This window comes from Pistacia vera, unplaced genomic scaffold (assembly GCF_008641045.1).
Source record: "Pistacia vera cultivar Batoury unplaced genomic scaffold, PisVer_v2 Contig575, whole genome shotgun sequence".
Taxonomy (NCBI): Eukaryota; Viridiplantae; Streptophyta; class Magnoliopsida; order Sapindales; family Anacardiaceae; genus Pistacia; species Pistacia vera.
Genome location: NW_022196418.1, coordinates 449,679 through 471,110, shown reverse-complemented (window position 1 = coordinate 471,110; position 21,432 = coordinate 449,679). Strand labels below are relative to the sequence as shown.

At 34.4% G+C, this 21,432-nt stretch overlaps 1 protein-coding gene across 3 annotated transcripts; it reads left to right on the top strand.

The window, feature by feature from the left end:
- Positions 1–1,763: 1,763 nt before the first annotated feature.
- Positions 1,764–6,044, top strand: LOC116109223 (traB domain-containing protein-like). Of its 3 annotated transcripts, none has more exons than XM_031395455.1 (9): positions 1,764–2,287; positions 2,665–2,712; positions 2,868–2,927; positions 3,003–3,086; positions 3,193–3,297; positions 3,644–3,688; positions 3,915–4,015; positions 5,132–5,243; positions 5,653–6,044. In XM_031395455.1, exons 1-9 carry the CDS (start codon positions 1,808–1,810, stop codon positions 5,779–5,781), a joined length of 1,164 nt encoding a protein of 387 aa, XP_031251315.1. In that variant the 5' UTR covers positions 1,764–1,807; the 3' UTR covers positions 5,782–6,044. The 3 variants fall into 3 exon arrangements, with proteins under 3 accessions (XP_031251315.1, XP_031251316.1, XP_031251314.1); XM_031395454.1 differs by having other exon boundaries at positions 1,766–2,287; positions 3,644–3,757; XM_031395456.1 differs by lacking the exon at positions 3,003–3,086 and having other exon boundaries at positions 1,765–2,287; positions 3,644–3,757.
- The last annotated feature ends 15,388 nt before the right edge of the window (positions 6,045–21,432 follow it).

Here is a 21,432-nt window from a genome sequence, read left to right as displayed (position 1 = left end):
AGGGCAATGTCATCTAAAAAATTTAAAAAGTGAGTACAAAAGGGTCTGCACATTGTTTTAAAACCTGGCCCGAACTAGCTGGTTGAATCGGTCAACCCCAGACCTAGCCAGTTTATCGGGTTGTGTCTCGGGTTGGTTTTTAAAACATTGGGTTTGTATGAGTGAATTGGATGTAGGGATGGGCACGGGCCGGGGGGGCGGGGGCGGCTGTCTGCGGCCCCGGCCCGAAAGCCCAAGGGGATTCCCCGATCCTGGCCCGAAGCCCGTTCGGGGAATCCCTGGAAAAAGTCCGTTCCACAAACAGGGGAAGCCCCGAATTCCCCGTTTGAGGTTTTTTTTATTTTTTAATCCTTAATTTTATACTTTTATTATTATTTTCTCCTAATTATATATACCAACCAAAAAAGAAATTAAATATATAATATACATATTAAACGTAAAGACCATATCATCAAAAAAAAAAAAAAAAAATTAAATCTATAATATACATTATAACAAAAGCAATTAGGTAATAGAATTGAAATAATGATTCTATGAGGGACAAACAAAAAATTATAGTGATTTATTGATTTATTATAATCAATCAAAACAACAAATAATATATTACATATACATTATATATTAACGTAAGATTATAGATAATAGCATATTATGTATAAATCATAATATACAATATATATATGTTATATACATTATACTTAAACCCTATATATCATATATAATATACAATGTATAATATATAATATATAATGTCAAATGTATACTATATATAATGTATAATGTTAAATGTATACCATATATAATGTATAATATATAATGTTGAATGTATAACTTTTGTTTCATAGCATTATCATATTATGTATAATATATATATATATTACAAATATTTATAATGATTTATTATATTTAATTTAGTTTTATTTATTACCTATTTGTATATAGTTTCATAAAATACTTACATAATTATAATTTGTTATCGTATAATATATAATTGATTTTCAAATAGTAAAATTATTATAGGTATATATGATTGATTTTCAATTATTGAAATTAATATTGAGTTATTGATATATATATATAAAAAATATACAGGGCGGGGACGGGCCGGGGCAAAACCAATCCTTGCCCCGGCCTGTCCCCGAATTCCGGGGGGTAATATTGGGCCCGATCCTGACCCGAATCTCGAAAATTTTGAGAAAAATCCACCTCGTTCGGGGTGGATCCCCATCCCCCCGGGGCTGGGCTATGTGCCCATCCCTAATTGGGTGTTCTGTAAATCTTATCCCCTAAATGCCACTGTTTGTCATAAAAGATTTCGGGAATAATTTTCTACAAACCAACCAAACATCGTCATTTGCTCAATTTAAAATATATTACCTAATTATCTAATATTACCTCCATCCAAATGGGCCGTTATTAGTATTTAAGTTTACTTAACGGTTATCATGGGAGGTTTGGAATAGTTTTCCAAACGTGAGGGGAGGTGAAGGATATTATTTCATACTGGTGGGTGTCCTTAACGAAAACCCAAACCCAGGGACAGGGTAGATTTGGATGGTAACCGTCAAATAATTTTTGTTTTTGCAACCGTAAAATAATTAAAAATGGTAAACACTGGCGTCAAATTTGAAACTGCCACGCAAAGACACGTCCGTAATTTCCTCTCAGCCTACATGGCTACATATAATACAATAACGGAAGCCGGGTCAGTTATCTATACACGTCAGCTTCAGCTACAACATTAAACGTTGAGCTTGCCCCCACTCCACTCCATGACCTTTTGCATATATAACGCAAATGCCCATTTATGAATCGCTTGGCTCGCCTGGGCACCCCAATCAACTCGTCCGAGTTACGTCGATATTATTTCTTTACCACCGCTAAAACCAGAATCCGTCTCCGTCGTTCTATTACTACCCTTCCTTTATCAGTCCACAGACAATTCTCGCCCTCATTGATCCTCAAATTTACCTCGTTTGCCACCGTTAATAACCCAAACTTTCCCTCCATGGAACCGAATCCGCCGGAGTCGGTTGAGGATTTTATTCATATCGAGAATCCGAACCCTGACAACGTTGAGGCACTGAGTGAGAGCGTTGTTAGTCTTGGCGAGAGCGTGGTTAGTTATGGGGATGAGGTGAGAGATTCGGGCGATGCCGTTTCGGAGGAGACGAAGAAGGAATTGCCTGAGGAGCTATCGAAGAGCGTGGTTTTCCTCACGTGCGAGTCATCCGCCGAAGGCGGCACTTGCGATGTGTATGTTGTTGGAACTGCTCACATTTCCCAGGTGATCATTTGATTAGGTTAAATCTGTAATTGGGTTAATTACATTAATTGATTTGTTTTAACTTTTTATTATCTTAAAATTTGGTAATTCAGTTAGAATTAGATTCAGTTGTCTTAGAATAAAGTTGATGGATTAGAAACTGAAATGAGAAGAGAAAAATATAATACTTTAGGGAAATTCTTTGTTATTAGAATAATGTGTTTTGGTAACTTGACAATGTTATGCAAGTTGCATCCAGCAATTTGTTACTAATATTCTAGTAATGTTATTGGTCTAGTATGATATTATGACCTGTTATTTAAACACATTGTTGTTACTTTTGCTGATTTTATGATATTGCTTGATGGTTGTGGTAATACTTGATAATACGGTTGCAGGATTCATGCAGAGAAGTGGAAGCAATAATTGATTATTTGAAACCACAGGTGCTTTCTCTTTCAAAATTCACTAACACTTGATTCATGGATGGATCATTTTTTGCAGGTTAGCTACCTGCTTTGGAAATTTATCCTCCTGCAAATATTTTGAACTTTTCTTGGAAGTAAGTTTACATTTATGAATCTGTTTTCATTCATTGCAGGCTGTTTTCTTGGAATTATGCTCAAGTCGGGTGGCTATCCTTACTCCTCAGAATCTAAAGGTTTGCATCTCAGTTTATTAACAAATTCCTTTTCAAGTTTTCATCTGGTTGTTGAACTTATGTGTAGCTCACCAGGTACCCACCATGGGAGAAATGATAGAAATGTATAAGAAGAAGCATAACATGTTTGGAATACTTTACAGTTGGTTTCTTGCCAAGGCATGTTCTGTAATTTTTACGTCTGTCTATGTGTTTGGTTGTTTATCTCGTCAATTGATTGACTCTTTTATTTAAAAACATAATTTGTTTCTTGATTTTCTGTTAGGTCGCTAGTAAGCTCGAGGTTTTTCCTGGTTCTGAGTTTCGTGTAGCATTTGAAGAAGCAATGAAGTATGGTGGCAAGGTGATACTTGGTGATCGTCCTGTACAGGTAAGATATTTGACTAATTGTTGTATGGAATTCTTTCATTTTCCTTTCAGTTCATTATTTTTTCTTTGTTTCTTAATTAATAAAAAATTTGTTTAGCTCCCATATGGGCTCAATTCATGATAACTGCCAGATCAAGGTCTGATTCTAATATACCTGCCTTCTTTTGTTTTGATGCAAACTTCAAATGTTTGACTGTACCAAAGGTTTACTGATGGTTTTTTTTTTTATTAAGTTCACTCTGCTTGCATTATTGAGTGTTCATTTAATTTTTCTTATGCATTTGTATGTATGTTTATTTATTTGTCTATTTTATTGTGGTGCTTATGTTTAGACTTGATTTTAACAGATTACACTGCGGAGGACCTGGGCAAAGATGCCGCTTTGGCATAAGGCAAAATTACTGTATTCCTTGATTTTTCAAGCATTCTTCTTGCCTAGCCCTGAGGATCTTAACAAAATGGCAAGATTTACCCTCATATTTTATCTTCACCTTGAAGAGTTATTTTTGGTTAAAATGCATCAACCTTTTGCTCTTTGATGCAAGATAAACTAAAGTTAGGGACCCTTTTAATGCTTTTGAGTTTGGTTGATGTTAATTTGAAGTTGTTTATCCTCAGCTGAAGGACATGGATGACATTGACATGCTGACCCTTGTGATTCAAGAGATGAGCAAAGAATTCCCAACTTTAATGGAAACCCTTGTACATGAGCGAGATAAGTGAGTATTTTACTGGCTTTATATATTTGTTAAATTTGGTATTCTGTTGCAAATACTGCCCTCATGTCCTTAAATTTTCTCTAGTGGTGCACAACTTTGGTTCACCTCAGCATTGTTCTTTATTTATTTATTTTTTTTTCACTTCTGATGAGTGAAATAAGAAGATAATCCTCTATAATAATAATAATAAACCTGTTGGTTTTTACTACATCTTATATATTCCCTTGCTTGGTATCTGTGGCACACCCGAAGTGTGAAAATAATGACAGGGTGGCTTAAGATGCTTTTTGAATTCTGTTTACTAAGCAGAATCCAGATTTGAAGTTGAGCTGCCTTATTTTGTGTTTAATCCCAGCAACGATTTTCGTTTATTCTTCTGGGTTCCATTAAATCTTGTCCATAGACCAGCTTCTCTTGGGCACGGTTGATAACACGAACTGCATGTTTCATATATATAATCTTAATAATACTACACTTACAAATACTTTATACAAAGTCTCTCCCTACAAAATGACTTGTCAGATTATGATTGAATGAATTAATATAAAAAAATCAATTTAATAAATACACATTAAATAATAGTGGATGATATGGTAATGCAAGAGCAGTGCCACATCATTTTGTATGGATGACTTTGTATAGAATCTTTATAAGTGTAGTATTACTCATATAATATGTATTAATATGGAGCATGTTAACTGATTTAAGTTTAAGAGGTTCATTCTACCCAGCAGGCAATGAATGAAGTTTTTGAAATTTTTTAGGAATACAAATAATTAATATTGTCCATTCAATGAAACTTTGTGAAAAGTCACCCAATTCATATTTACTATATGCTTTTGTACATAAATTTTGCTTTTATTACCCTAGTTAGTAATCCTATGAAAAGCTCACTTTTAATGGCTATGGTGATGTTGAGAACTCATAGAGGCTTTATATTTGCTTTTGATAAATTACTTTTAGAGATTGCACTTTGTAATTTTACTAATCAATGTTCTCAATTCTCATTCTAACTTATGAAATCACGGGGCTTCACTGTGTTCATACTTCATTTCTTATGTTACTTTGCATATAATTTTGTTTTCCTTATTCTGAATTACTTGCATGCATATTCAGGTACATGTCATCAACATTGTTAAGAGTTGCTAGTGAGCATAATTCAGTGGTTGCTGTTGTTGGAAGAGGACACCTACAAGGAATTAAGAAGCACTGGAAGCAACCTGTTTCGGTATTTTACCAATATGCTTTGTTGAAATCGTGTACCTTAACACTTCGAAGCAGTCCATTAGTAGTTAAAACACATATAGGACGTTTTTGGATGCATAATATGCTGTTGATCCTATCTCTTATACGAAAAAGACTAGTGTCCTATTTTCTCAATAATTGTTATCCTGGCTCGTGATTTACTTTGTTTTTAAAAGTTGAATATAGCTTTACTAAGAGTCATTCTACCATAATGGCTCTATTTTGAAATATTACTAGGATTAACTTTACCCTTACTCCAAGATCCTTCAGAATTCAATATAAACGCATGCAAATATCTTAGCAATTTTCTGGCGCAAGCATAAAATAAAAAAATTCTGACATGCATGCCTAGATTTTCATACTATTTATTGCTTTTTTATTTTGTGTCGCAGACAAACGATCTTATGGCAATTCCTACACAGAAGCCAGCGCTTTCTGCCACAAAAATACTTACCACTCTCGGTGTTGCGGGTGCTGGGGCAGCCATCATCTCGGGCATATATCTTAAATTCAAAAAATAAATTGCCAGATTTTGTCTTTGATTATATATTGAGGTTCAGGCAACAGAGGTTTCTTAACTGAAAGAAAAAGTTTTAGAATTGGGAAGCTACATAACAAATAAGACACATAAAGGACTTTGTACACGTGTAAATTTTTGGCTGGTGATTAGTTCATTTGGTGAAGGTAACAACTACCTTATGTGAAAGTTTCTTATTAGTTTTGTCTCTGTAATTTGTGAACTTTTAATTGGTAATCACTAGAACATGACAACGTAAAGGTAAAATTCTGTGTCGTATGAACAAGTCCATGTCAGTCAGTTTATTGCATATACAATGTTAATAAATAACTCTTGGGGGATGTTTGGTTCAGGAATGCTAGATTACTGGGAATATTGGATTACTGGAAAGATAGATTACCTTGGAAGATTATTGGGAATCTTTAAGAAAATATGTTTGGTTAGTTGGTGGGTATGTTATATTAATATGTTTGGTTATGGGAATAAATTGGTGGGTATGTTATTTAAATTACTAAATTGACCCTCTTTTAAATATTAATATAATATTATTTTTATTATTAATTTTTGAATAATTTTTTAACCCTCAATATTTCAGATTTAGCTAAAACACCCCCGCTTATAAAAAAACTTTAATTCATGACGAAATCACCCCCACCTCCTGCTGCTGCCGCCTGCCGTCACCGCGAACAACCGCCGGAGCCCCTAAAAACACTGGAAATTCTGTGGGAGGCTCCGGGAGGCTTCGATATGGCCGTTTTTGGCCATATTGATGACCGACACCAGACCTGGCCGATAATGGCCAGGGATCTGGCCGTTAACGGCCAGATCTAGCCCGATATGGCCCTTTTCGGCCATCAATATGGCCAAAAACGGCCATATCGAAGCCTCCCGGAGCCTCCCACAGAATTTCTAGTGTTTTTGGGGACTCCGGCAATTTTCCGGCGGTGGTCCGTGGTGGTTGACCCGCTGTCGGCGGTGGTGGCTGGGTGGCTGTGGTGGTGGTGGCTTGGTGGCAGTGGTGGTCTGTAAATTATTTTAAATATAAGGGTATTATTGTCCAAAATTTTAATTAAACAAGGGTAAAATTGAAATAGGATATTAATGTAAATTTGTTTTAAAGTAGGGTATTATTGTCTAAAATTTTTATTAATAAGGGATAAAATTGTAACAAAAAAAGATAACCCTGGTAATTTCAGAAAACCTAAGAAAATTGAGGTAATCAGATTACCTCTTATATTACCAATAGTAACCATTATTGGTATTTGAAGATTACTGGTATCTTATATTACTTGACAACCAAACGTGGTAATCAAGTAATATAAGATGACATTACCCCAGTAATGTCACTTAACCCCAAACCAAACTGCCCCTTGGGGTAAAGAACTGAAATATTAAACCTGAACCGAAAGCCCATGGGACATCTTATCAATGGCGATAAATTTTGTATAGTCCTTGAATTTTGAGAGAATATTATTAGCTTATTTTTACAATATTATTGGCTCCGTTAGATACATATATTGGGAAAATTATTCTAGTTTTCTCAATGAAGTTAACACAAAATTTGTGTTTGGTTCACCCATTTTCAAAGTACAATTCTAAATTATTTAATTCTTTTTAAACCCCCTAAATTTGTTAATTTAACTAAACAACAAAAAAAAAAAAAAAAAAAAAATTTAAAAATTGATAAAAACACCCTAACAACCATTTACCAAATTCTGGCCACCACTCTCGGAAGCTGGCCGGAATCTGGTGTAATGGCACACTACCGGTTGAATCTGGTCGGTAGTGCGTCGATCTAGCCTTTTTCGGTCAGATCTACGGTGGATCTGGTCGAAAAAGGCTAGATCTACAGCCAAAGATATGGCCGTCAACAGCCAAATCTTTGACTGTTGACAATCGTCAACGACGGCCAATATAAGGTCATCATTGACGACTAAATGCGGTTAGATCTGGCCGTTAATGGCTAGATCTAGCCGTAGATCTGGCCCTTTCTGGCCAGATCCACGGTAGATTTGACTGAAAAATGCTATATCGGCGTACAACCGACAAGATCTAGCCGGTCATGCGCTGATACGGCTACTCTAGCCACCCTCCAGCGGTGGTGGTCGGCTGTCCGTATTTAATAAATAGGTTGGAGGTGTTTTTGTTAACTTTGAATATTTTATTATAGGGGTGTTTAGTAAATAAATAAACATAGAGGGTATTTTTTTTAATTTTTAAAATTTACATCGTAATACCCACCCAATTTAACTTTTTTTAAAATATTACTCTAAAAACTATCCAATAATGAACCAAACGGAGCCATTGTTTATGTATTCCTGGAAGAAGAAGATACCATAATATTAATGTATTCCCTTCTTTAGGCTTGATAAATAAACCCATTTATTCTAAGAAAGTTTTTACGTGAATTTCATCCTAATTTAACAACAGGATTTATNATTGGTGGATTAAATTAGAGAGGTTGGTGGGAAAATAGTTAGTGGACAATCACATATCACCCAACTGTTTTTAATAATTTACACAAGAAATTAGACAATAAAAAAGTTTAAGCCAGATTTGACATTTGATTTGCAGCTAATACCGACCTCAATTTCGCTATGGACTGGAAAGTCATTTTTTAAACATTATAAAATACCTAATGTCATCTATCACCACCAAGAAGTTGAATTGATGAACTTAACTAACTTTATTTTCTCTGGTTTGAACCAAAGTTTAGTGCCAAAACTTATTTCACGTTTGGGGTTTGTTGCACTTTGCCCTAGATTGATGTTAAGGTTGTTAACTCACTTTCTTAACATTGTAAAGGGTTTTTGAAGTGTAGATTCTATCAATATGTTAGATTTGCCCCTATGGGACCGTTTAGATTAGAAGTATATAAGATAATGAGAGTAATCTTCGTTTATTTTGCAAGATTCCGATGTTTGGTTTGCAAGTAATAAAATATTACAGTAATCTTTTATTGTAAATAGTATTTATTGTTGGTAATGTGGAGAGTAATTTTATTACTTTATTAGGGGGTGTTATTAAAATATTACTGGGATAATCTGGTTTTTCTACCCATTTTGCCTTTAATTAAAAACCATTTCGGACACAATTGCCCTCAAATGTCTACCAAATAACAATTTTCTAGCCCCCCTATATTTGAGAAATTAGCTAAAACACCACAGTCATAAAAAAGTTTAAAAGTTAACAAAATATTCCCAACCACCCAAGACCACTGTCGGTCATGACTCACCACCATCGACTGCCGGCGTCAATTGCCGTAATGGTGCATGACCGGCGAGATCTGGCTGGTCGTGCACCGATAAGGCCTTTTCCAGCCATGGATCACAAATCCATGGCCGAAAACAACCAGATCTAGCGTTTCTAGGCCATTTCATGGCCAAAGATGTGGCCGTGAAAAGGCTAGATCTTTGGCCATGAAATGGCCATAGATCTGACCGTTTTCCGGCCATGAATTTGTGATCCATGGCCATTTTCGGCTTCGTCGATGCACGATCGGCCATATACGGCCAGTCGTGTGCCGTTCTGTCAACTGTCGGCCGTGGTGGCTAGTTGCCGGCAGTGGCTTCGGGTGGGTGGGAATGATTTTGCTACAAATTAAAGTTTTATGTGGCTGGAGTGTTTTAGCAAAATTTCAAATGTAGGGGTTAAAAAAAATGATAATAAAAGATACTATTATATTAATATTTAAAAAGGAGGGCAATTTAGTAATCTATGTAACATACCCACCCATTTATCCTTCCAACCAAACATATTATTTACTAATTTATTTGAACCAATTAAACACATTTTCTAAACATTCTCAGTAATCTTCAAGGTGATCTTTCTTTCCGTTAATATAATATATTCGTATAGTAAAACATTATATGATCCAAACGTCCCCTATGTTGTTAAGAAAATGGACCAACGACGCTTATATCAATAAACCATCACTGGGTGGCCTAATAGTAAAAAAGCAAAGGAGGATCTAACATGGTCTTTTAAGTTCGAGTCCCCTTGATGGTAAAAGAACAAGATGAGGATTTAACATGGTCTCCCGAGTTCAAGTCCCCAATAACACCTAATAGGGGTGACAACTGAAGCTCTTATCTAACTGATAGTTCCAAAATCTCAGGAGATTAGTTGAGGTATGTGCAAGCTAGGAACATTCCTCAAACCTCGAAGATGAACGTTTTGTATTCCTTAATCAATTTGAGATGGTTTTCACGTTGTATTACAAATTTATTGACGAGTTCATCCAAAAATCAACATCAACATCAACATCACCACCAACACTCACTGATTATTTATGAATGAAAGGTTGCATCATCTCATGAATCATACATAATAGAATCACGTGTTAACCAATATATAGATTCAATTAAGTGGTAGATATAAAAGAAATTATTGATTCCATTAAGTCAATATACATACAAATTCTTTGTAAAACCTTGTATTATTCTAAGTAGAATGAGCTGTCTAAATGACAGAATTGGATTAAATTGAGGGAGGTTGGTGAGGGATTCTTAGTGGACAATCACGTATCAACCAATTCTTTGTATAATTTAAACAATTAAAAGTTTCAACGAAATTTTGTATTTGATTGAAAGTGATATTTTGTTGGTATCTACCACAATTTGGAAGTTGTTGAAACATGTGCTTAACTAATTGTATTTTTCTTTCATTTTAAACCATAGTTTAGTGCTAAAACTTATTATCGGGTGACAAAAAAGTGTAATGTTATAAGAAAAGAGACAGAGATATCTTAACGAACAAGGATTTAAAATAATTAAAACCCATCCGTAGATAGCTCAAATAGTTACGACGCGTTGAAAATAGTGTAGATAAGCGCATGGTCTCAAGTTATATTCCTCATTTGAACATTCGCAATTTAAATAAGGGACCATGACAGTGGGTTATTACGCTACTCTCATTTGAGGATTAGTCGAGGTACATGTAAGTTGACGTTGACACCTTGGTTAATTAAAAAAAAAAAAAAAACATTAAAAGAATGATGATACGAAGAAAATTACAAAGTGAGTAATAATTTAATATCAACCAGTCTTACCAAATACATTGCATTTACCACCATTAGTAATTTGATTTGCTTCATCTTCTTCTTTGTAACACAAATTCAAATAATCAAAATCCAAATAATTGTTTTTTTGGATTTTTTAGGTATTTGAGGTATCTAGGTTCATGTTGGTGTCTGCCTAATCTTCAGGGTCACAGAATACCCTTCAAAGCCCAATTGATTAAGATAATTGAACACAAGAACTTTTGAGTATAACTAACTCATATGGTTAAAGGGTTTATCATCCAATTATAAGGGAAGGGATAAATAAGTGCTTTTTTACAATGTGGGGTTTTTGTATTTTGTCTTATGATATAACTTGATTAGGCAAGAGATGATATTCAAGGTGTATATATATATATATATATATATTTGTTTGTTTAATATTTGTGAGTGGCCGAGTTGAAAAATCAATTTTAATGGTCTCAATTTTATACTTATAGACGTTAAAATTGAAAGTGGCCCATCATTCTTTCTTCTACTTTCAGCCGAACGCTCGTGGACAACGTTCCTTAAATCACTCTCATAAATATTATATCCCTCAGCTGGGCCTGGCGGCCTGGGCCAGGTAAAAAGCTGGAATGAGAATTCCCATCATTAAGCCCAAGAACATAGCATCTTTGAATACAAAGTTTATTTATGGCAAGGTTTTTAGTTACAATAAATGGATTCAATCAAACAATAATAAACAGAAATCATATATGTATGAGCTAAAAGACTATATATGAGTGTCCATGCAGAAGAGAATGCAGTAAGAAGCATATCATAAGTGAGAAAATCTTGTTCCAATGGGGAAATAAGACAAAGGAATTGGAGGGCTTTTTGATCTAGACTTGTTCTTGTTTAACTTGCTTCCTTTCTCAGCTTCACCCTTGCTTGATTTGCTTTCTGTGTTGTTGCTATTGTTGTTCACAGCCTCATCATTGGATGCGACCCTGCTGCTGGAATCTGAAAAGCAACCAAAGAAACCAGATAACAAAGCCATATATAATATGCAGCAAATTATTTCTTTAGCAGGTACAAGTGGTCTTGTGTTTTGTTCTTAAAAAGAAATCTACTGCTCTTCCCTATATATATATATAGACAAGGAAGAAGGGAAGAACAATGGAGAAAAGTCCAGGGCAGAGCTGATTCTGGGCCCTTGCTTAATTGTGACATGTGGGACTTCAGGTATCTTCCAGAGAAAGTAATAGAGGGCAAAAATATATTTGATTTGACGGGCTTGAATATTCATTGAATATCAGTATGTTGAATTTGTCAAATATACATGATCAAGAATTCAAGATCAGGTGGCTGAATTGTGCCTCAATTCGTGGTCAATTTCCCAGAAATGATAGGCAGTCAAAAATAGTCAAAAGCTTAATACGGCATCTATCTAGTTAAGACTTAAGATAAGCCAATAACATTTTGGTAACATTTGACACTCTCAAAAGAAATTCTTCTTACATGAATGTTTGATTTTAGAGACAAAATAACATTACTTTGAGCATTTTTTTTTTTTTTTTTTTNTTTGGTTATGGGAATAAATTGGTGGGTATGTTATTTAAATTACTAAATTGACCCTCTTTTAAATATTAATATAATATTATTTTTATTATTAATTTTTGAATAGTTTTTTAACCCCCAATATTTCAGATTTAGCTAAAACACCCCCGCTTATAAAAAAACTTTAATTCATGACGAAATCACCCCCACCTCCTGCCGCCGCCTGCCGCCACCGCGAACAACCGCCGGAAAATCGCCGGAGCCCCCAAAAACACTGAAAATTCTGTGGGAGGCTCCGGGAGGCTTCGATATGGCCGTTTTTGGCCATATTGATGGCCGAAATATGGCCAAAAACGGCCATATCGGGCCAGATCTGGCCGGAAATGGCCAGATCTAACCCTGAACCAAACTGACCCTAAGGATTTGGTTTAGTGATTAAGAAGATTTACTCATTTTCTTGAGTTTTTTTGTTCAAACCTTAGAATCATCTACCGTTATCTATCACAATAGAGAATTCAATGAATCTCGAAGATTAGTTAAAGTATACGCAAACTGATCTGAATATCTCAGGATCCGTTTGGTTTGTTATTTTGGATAGGATTTTGATAATAATATTAGGTAGTTGAATAGAGTAAGTATTACGAGGTAAAATTAACAAAAAAACCCCTAGGTTTGCTAATTTAACTAAACACCCTAATATATACAATTTTTGTAAAATGGTAAAAACACTCCCACCCACCCACAGTGCCAGATTCTAGGGCCACTATCGGAATCTGGACAAAAAATGGCGTTATGACGCAGACCGATCAGATCTGGCCGATCGTGCGTCGATATAACCTTTTCCGACCAGATCCGCGGCAGAAAAGGCCAAATATATAGACAGATCTGGCCATCGACAGCCGCAAAAGGTCAGATTTGGCCGTCAGCGATGGCCAAAGATATGGTTGTCGTTGACCGTCAACGACGGCCATTTCTTTGGCCGTCGCTAACGGCCAGATCTAGCATTTTTTGGCCAGATCCACTGTGGATCTAACCGAAAAATGCCAGATCGGTGAATTACCGGTCAGTTCTGATTGTTTCTACGCCGTTGTGACAGATTTCGGTAACTACCGACGGTGGTTGCCAGAATCTGGCAACTATGGGTGGGTGTGAGTGTTTTTGTAAATTTTTAAACTTTTTTTCTAAGGGTGTTTAATTAAATTAATAAACTTAAATGATCTGAAAGTAATTAAAAAAATATAATAGTATCTCCCAAATATTTAAACAAACAAGTATTTTAGGAATAAGATAGGGAATAGGTTATGAAATAATAAAACAAGCGGACCCTCAATTACCCCAAAAAAAAAAAAAAAATGAATACTTGTGCCTTAATACTAGTAGAACAATAGTTTTTCTATGTGATTCTCTTCTTCAAAATCATAATTTTAATTAGAAGATAAATTTTATGTTTTTTAAATATGTTTATCATATGCGAGATAAGAAACTTCTCAAAACGAAACTTAAACCCATATTTACCAATTCAACCAAAAGCGATTATACAAGTTGCTAAGATAAACATATACCAATATATAAATTTTTTATTATTTATGTTATTTTATAATTCCATTCCTAGAGAATTCAGCCGAAAGATTACGACTAATAACTTATCGATATTAAGCCTCGTGAGCAGCATAACCAGTAACTGGCAAAAAGAAATGTTAATTAGAACCTTAATTACCTGTACAAAAACCAGAGGGGAGAATCGAAGATCAGGGCCAAGAGTTTGATAGTACGCCAGAGAATTATCACGAGAATCGTCATTGCTTTCCAACCATTCATCGATACTTGTATCACAAAATGCTTCAACAATACGAACGCCACCATCGTTACACTTGAGGAATGGCCTCCCAGTTGTTTCGGATCTCCTGATCCTCCCCGCGGCGGTGAAGTAGATTTCTAGCAACTCAAACATTGGTTTCTTGAGGTCGTGTATGGTCAGCCCTCGAACTGCATCACTGTCGAAGAGATAAACTCCTTTAACGTTATGGAGCTTCATGGCCAAGTCCAAGTCTGTGAGTTGATGATCTTTGTTACCCGTGTCTTTTGCCGGCACAACTGATGACAGTTTCATGCCTGAAATTGGACTTTCGAGATTGGAGGAAAGTGACACCATGGTGAAGAATTATAGAGAAGAACTTGAGAGAAATTATGAATATGCAGATTTGTCAGAAATTCAGAATACTATATATAATTCTCTCCATGCCTGAGACTACCCTTTTAAATATATTGAGCCCATGAAAGATTGGTGAGGATCATAAATATAAAACAGGACGCCAATCGATTTCCAAGTCATATAAATAGGAGAGAAATTTATCTTTATCATTGGTATTTTAAGTAACAAAAAAATCCGAACTTAAATTCCAAGACGTTGGCCTGACGGTCAAGGAAGTTTTCTCGATCTCTTCCTTAAATTCTTGAGTTCAAATTTTAGAATCACCTACTATAATAATATTGTGTCTTACATGGCCCTATAGACTTGTAGGATATTCAATAGACTCCGGAGATTAATTAAGGTGTACACAAGTTGATTCGGATACCTTGGTTACAAAAAACAAAAATTCAAACTTTTTGTTCTTTTGGGAAGTGGAAATTAAAGGAAGGTAAGGGGTGAATTTAATTTGATAATTTAGGAAGCTGAGGCGTGATCTTAATCTTCTTGATATGGATGTAAAATTGACATATATGATCTAGAAAATTCTATATATATAATTATAAAGTATAAATTAACATAATTTTGAAATAATGTAATGAAGGAGCTAGTCACTTTCAATTAATTTATGGTCACGTCTTAATCTGATGAAATAAAAGGCTGAAGATGTGGCCACGTAATTCAAAATTTCAAGCTATTCCTCAGGGTCGTGATCGTGATAAGCAAGTGACCTGGTAAGCACAAAGCTTAAAATGGAAAGGGGCTACAATTCTATTTAATAAGAGTTTAAACTTTAAAATGGGTTTTTGTAGAAATCAAATCTAATAAAATTCTGCACGTCTAATATTTTATTTTTAAATATGTATATATTGGGAAATATATGGTAAAGTTGTTGGGAGTTTACATTTAATTAATAATCTAAATGAGTGTATATCCAACCCAGGAGCAGAGCTCGACTGATTTAGTTTAGAAATAAGCAGTTGGTCAAACTATGATCGAGAATCATGCCAAACTTCCTATTATTTTTCGGTGCCATTAATACATGACACAATAGTTTTAACTGTCGACTGTATCGTGGGGTATTAAGGTATGACAATACATACTTACAACCAGAGATGTAATTAGAAATGAAATATAGGGGGGTCCAAGTTTGGAAAAATAATATAATTTTAAATTAAAATAAGCACAAGTTTTATATTTATAAAATTTTCATTAATTAATACATTTATAATTGTCCTCAACAAGAGTTTATCTTTTGAAAATATTGTATAATAATTTCATTATCAATAATATCAAATACATATTTTTCTATATATACAACTAAACTATCATTTCTCTATTTCATAAACGGTTCTTCACAAAATTCATTATTGAAAATTTTCTCTTACACTAAAACAAAAATAATAAGAAAATGATATGATTGATAATAAGATATACAATAAGAAATAATAAATAAATAAATAAAAAGTGATGGAATAAGCAAAAGGCCTATACGGAGAAATAAAATCATAAAATTGGACCCTTTGAAATGTAGAAAGAATTTAGGAGTGGTAATTAAGTTAATAAAAACCTAAAATTTAGGAGAAGCAATAGAGTGTGGGGTCAAAATTTATACACTTCGATTTAATGGTTCATATATGTTGTCATCCTCATTTTCATAATCCTATAAATACATGAACATAACATTAAATCAAAATCAAATAACAAGTGATTGTAATGTTAAATTTAAACAGTACGTATTGATTAAGAATTAATATCCAAATCAATAATCAAATTAGGGGATGAGAAATAATCAGATGTCTCAAAAGCTTAAATATTATAGAATATAGATTATGAAAATGGGGCCTTTGCCCTGCCTGGCCTGCCTTCATTCTCAATCTTATGTAAGATTTATCATAGGATAAGCATATTCACAACCTGTCATTCAACTTATAACTAGGTGGGAGATACTTGTTACAAAATGACAAAATATGCTTTCAATTTTGATTTATTATTTTCCTTTCACATGAACATAACTTTACCAAATTATTATTAGTAATTTAAAAAAAAAAAAAACTTAAGGAGGGTCAATTGACCTACTTGACCCCCCTCTCTTTGTTTATGCTTACAACTCAATCTCACAAACTTTCTCTCATAACTTTGACTTGACAACTTATAATTTGTCAACTCGCTTGGGATTGTATTGTTGGGAAAGACTATCGCATCGAGCTATCACTAGATGAATCATTACTATCTCCTAGGTTTTCCATATACAATGGTGTCCTAAGGATGCTTCGTTGGTGGTAGTGTGGGCGACCATCCCGTGGGGGTGGTTGTGGGGTTTCGTCAAAAGTAGGTTTGGGTTGTGAAAGGTTGGCAATGTCCTTAGACATGTTAACCATCAACTCCATCATGCTTGACATATTTCTCTTTACTTCATCAAGTTCTTCTTGAATTCTTTTGTTGGCACTTTCCATGTGTTGGGGGTGGAATTGGGGAGGAAGGGGACTTGTTTGCCTGAGAATTTTGAAAGTTTAGCTACTGTGAACAGTAACTCTGGATGAAAGTAACTTTTTGAAAGTTAAAGAAAAATGGAAAATGGAGGAAAGGCAAGTGTATGAGTTTTGGTGATTTTGTTAAGTGTAAGTTTATGTGAATAGTGTGTCGTGAATAGTGTTCTATGAATAGTGTTCTGTGAATAGTATTTTGTGATTAGGCTAAGGAATGGTGTTATGGAGATGAGATTAGGTAATTTAATTGTGTTTAGGGTTTAGGGTTTGGGTTAAGGGTTTAAGGTTTGTTGTAAAGGAATGGGTTTAGTTGACTTTGGAGGGAATTGGTTAGGGTTGGTGAGGTGGCAATGGGTTTGGTTACAAGGAACAAGGTGTAAGGATTTGGTTGGGAATAGTGTTTGATGAGAGAGAAAAATTGTTCATTCACTTGTAACAAAGAAAGTTTTGAAAAACACTTAGGCTAAAGAACTCCAAATCCGCAATGTATACTCCAAAACCGGCCACCTTCTTTCAATCAATCCTACTCCAATTCACAACCTAAGCTCTGATACCAAATGACCAAATCCAACCAATTTTCAACAACAAAAACACAAAATATGCCCTAAACTCAAGTTCAAATTCGGCCAAACACAAATGGAAGCAATGTTGCACTTACTTGCAAATTTTAGGTTAAGACAAGAATAACACTTCAAGCATAAAGGAATTCTCCCCCAACTTGAATCAATTCACCACACAATCTCCTGCCAGACTTGGATAAAGAAATCTCAATAAGAACACAAAGTTCTCAATGGTTAACCAAGTTTTTGATAATTTTCATGAACTAACTTTACAAGGAGAATAGTTTCCTTTATATAGGCAATTACAAGGTTAAAAGAGTAAACAACAAATATTACAAGAAAATGAAAAATAATAAATATTACACAAAAATTACAAGCCTTCCATTCAAAATTAAGGCCATACCCATTAATGCAAAAAAGGGACATGATTCCCTAATCTAGGGTTCATGTCTTTAACCACCACTATTGAGTTGAAAAAAATCACTTTATTAGCCAAAACTTGATCAATGATCCTAATCAAGTCTACTAATAAGGGTGCAAGAGATTGGGCCTTGAAGATCTTGCAATTGGACCAATAAGGGTTCAAGTGGACTTCCCCTTTGGAAGAGAATTGGCCGAATGGGCTACTTCAACACTTGGGCTTCTCTCTTGGTGGACTTGAGCTTCCTTTGTTGGGCTGGACTTGGAATGGTTTGAGCCGAAGCTTGGGCTCTCTCTCCCTTGGACTTGCTTGGGCGAATCTCCTCCAATGCTTTCCACACTCCACAATCCAAGTGTTTAGGACTTGGAATGAAATTCTTTTACACCGAATTAACAAGTGTTTTAGGACTTGTAATTCCTTGTCCACTCATGTTTACAACTGTTTTAGGACTTGTAACGTATCACTATACGGAGAAATAAAATCATAAAAATTGGACCCTTTGAAATGTAGAAAGAATTTAGGAGTGGTAATTAAGTTAATAAAACCCTAAAATTTAGGAAGCAATAGAGTGTGGGGTCAAAATTTATACACTTTGAGTTAATGGTCATATATGTTGTCATCCTCATTTTCATAATCCTATAAATACATGAACATAACATTAAACAAAATCAAATAACAAGTGGTTGTAATGTAGATTTGAACAGTACGTACTCATTAAGAATTATATCCAAATCAATAATCAAATTAGGGGATGAGAAATAATCAGACGTCTCAAAAGCTTAAATATTATAGAATGTAGATTATGAAAATGGGGCCTTTGCCCTGCCTGGCCTACCTTCATTCTCAATCTTATGTAAGATTGATCATAGGATAAGCATATTCACAACCTGTCATTCAACTTATAACTAGGCGGGAGATACTTATTACAAAATGACAAAATATGTTTTCAATTTTGATTTATTATTTTCCTTTCACATGAACATAACTTTACCAAATTATTATTATAAATTTTTTTTAAAAAACTTAAGGAGGGTCAATTGACCCTCCTGGACCCCCCTCTTTGTTTATGCTACAACTCAATCTCACAACTTGACGTGATAACTTATAATTAGTCAACTCGCAATAAGTCTCATCTATTCAACAATGAGTCATATCTGCTCAATTGTGAGTTAACCAATTACGAACTGTCATGTTGGGATTGTGAGAGAAAATTTGTAGATTAGATTGCGAGACCATCTCTATTATTGAACTATATATATTGTGATGTTTAGATGCAAGAAAGTTTTCAATTCAACAATCACAATTTAATGACAAAGAAAGCTTGTAAATGGGACTTCCAAATCTCTCTATGCAATTGTGTGGACTCGTACTACTGAACTACCATACTTATGAGTATTCAGCACCGTTTGGGAACCTCGAGGCATAATTGTGAAGTTGAGAAAATTTACGTCAAACTTTGAATTGTGAAAATCATGGCTGTACGGCTATACCTGTTTGGCCAAGCCATGCACGCGGGGTTTGCATGCAAAAATAACTATTGAGAGACACAAGAAATGGATAAATTTATGTAAAGCAGTGAAGTCATGAATACAGTTGTACACATGATAATGTTGATGATTTAGAATGAAATATTGCCTTTGATAATTATTAGTGGAAAAAAAAATAATAATAAATCAAATTTTCAGTATATAAATATACTCTATAGGAGTAGGTAGTAGAGATTGAGGCCTTGACCCTCCATGTTAATCTCTATTCCAACCAATAATTTTTTAGTTTTCGTTGGCAAATTGTCATTAATTCTTTTCCGATAATTCTTCTAGTGAAAATTGTAACTGAGGAAAACTCTTAAACTCGCACGATCATAGATCTTGTTTTTTTATCTTCATTGTAGAGCCACGAGCTCCTTAGGCTTCTATGGCCATTGTTTTGGTTTGTTGAGCCTGTGTGCTCTCTGTTCTGGGTCATCTGTGCCTAGTTTTGAGCCTTTGCGATCCTTGCTTCTGAGCTTGTGTGCTCTCTTGCTTGGGCGTTTGTGCTTAGTTTGGTGTGAGCTTCCTTTGATGTTATCTTGTAACCGTGACGGATCTAGGATTTTTGTCCAGGGAGTCTCCGGCTCTACCATTATTGTGTCAAATAACTAGTGAAATTTTTAAAAAAAAAAAAAAAAACCACTGAACTTGAGTAAATAACAATACAATATAAAAGCTGAAAAGAGAAAAATTAATAATACAATACTTTTTTGAATACATTTATGAGAAGCAACACCTTGAATAAATGTGTTGAAAATAAAAACATCCATTTCACAAGGCAATCAAAAAAAAAAAATTTGAATGGAAACCACGGGAATCTAACTATTGAAGGACTCAGAATTCAAATTAGCCATGAACAGCTGTAATAACTCTGATACCATGAAAAAGTTTTCTAAGAATCAAGAAAGTAGAGTTATCAAAGAAGAGTAGTGAAAAATGGCAGAAAAATTGGGGATTTTCATTAACTGTTTTTAAAGAGCGGGCAACTACATTTGTATATTCTTTTACAAACATAATATACACCGTTTCTAGTTTTTACAATTTAACCCAGACCAGGTAACAAATGTACCCATCAACTTTCCAACTTTGCAAATACACCCGGTTCAAATTTGAGCTTTGTCCAATACTTGAATTTTTTTTTTTTTTTTTTTTTTTTTTGTTGTGAGGTAAGTCTGGCCTACCCTCAAAGGTTGGTCGTCCATGCTTGAACCTTCATTTTTTCAATATAAAATTTAAACCTTTTCCCCAACAAAAAAAAAAAAAAAAAAAAGGAGAGAGAGAGAGAGAGAGAACTAAAAAATTCTCAAAACGGATGAAAATAAATGATTCACAACCAGTGTCAAAAATCAAATTAAAAATTTAAGTTACAGTATGCTGACACTATGAGACTGTTTAGTTGCGTTTCCTGTAAACTCAAGACATTATAGTTTGTTGAAGGATAAGATTATACAATAAAACCTCTCTATAGTCCTAACGGTGGGACTAACTAAATTTATTATTATAAGGAAGTTATAACTTAATAGAGGTGTAGTTACAAAAATTTATTATTCCATAATTCATGTTTTAATAGTACAACATTAGGATTTTAATTAATGTTTAAACAGTATTAGGGTTTCAATTCAGCGCTTCAATTGCCTACTTTTGAAATGGATAGAATATCGTGTCTTAGAACCAACAAAGATAAGTGTCCTTGATGAAATTGTAAATGCAATTGCTACATCGTTAATTAATGTGAAGCCACAGATAATTTGTCAATTGTTTTAAGCATTGTCAAATTAGAACTCTTGATGTCGATGAATTGCAAGTTACAAATGAAGTGGATGAGGATATTACGGATATAGAAGGATATGCAAGATCCTCCTCAAATCATGTTCTATCTTTTATCAAAACCCAATCCCATGATTTTAGGCAATCTCTTGATTATAGA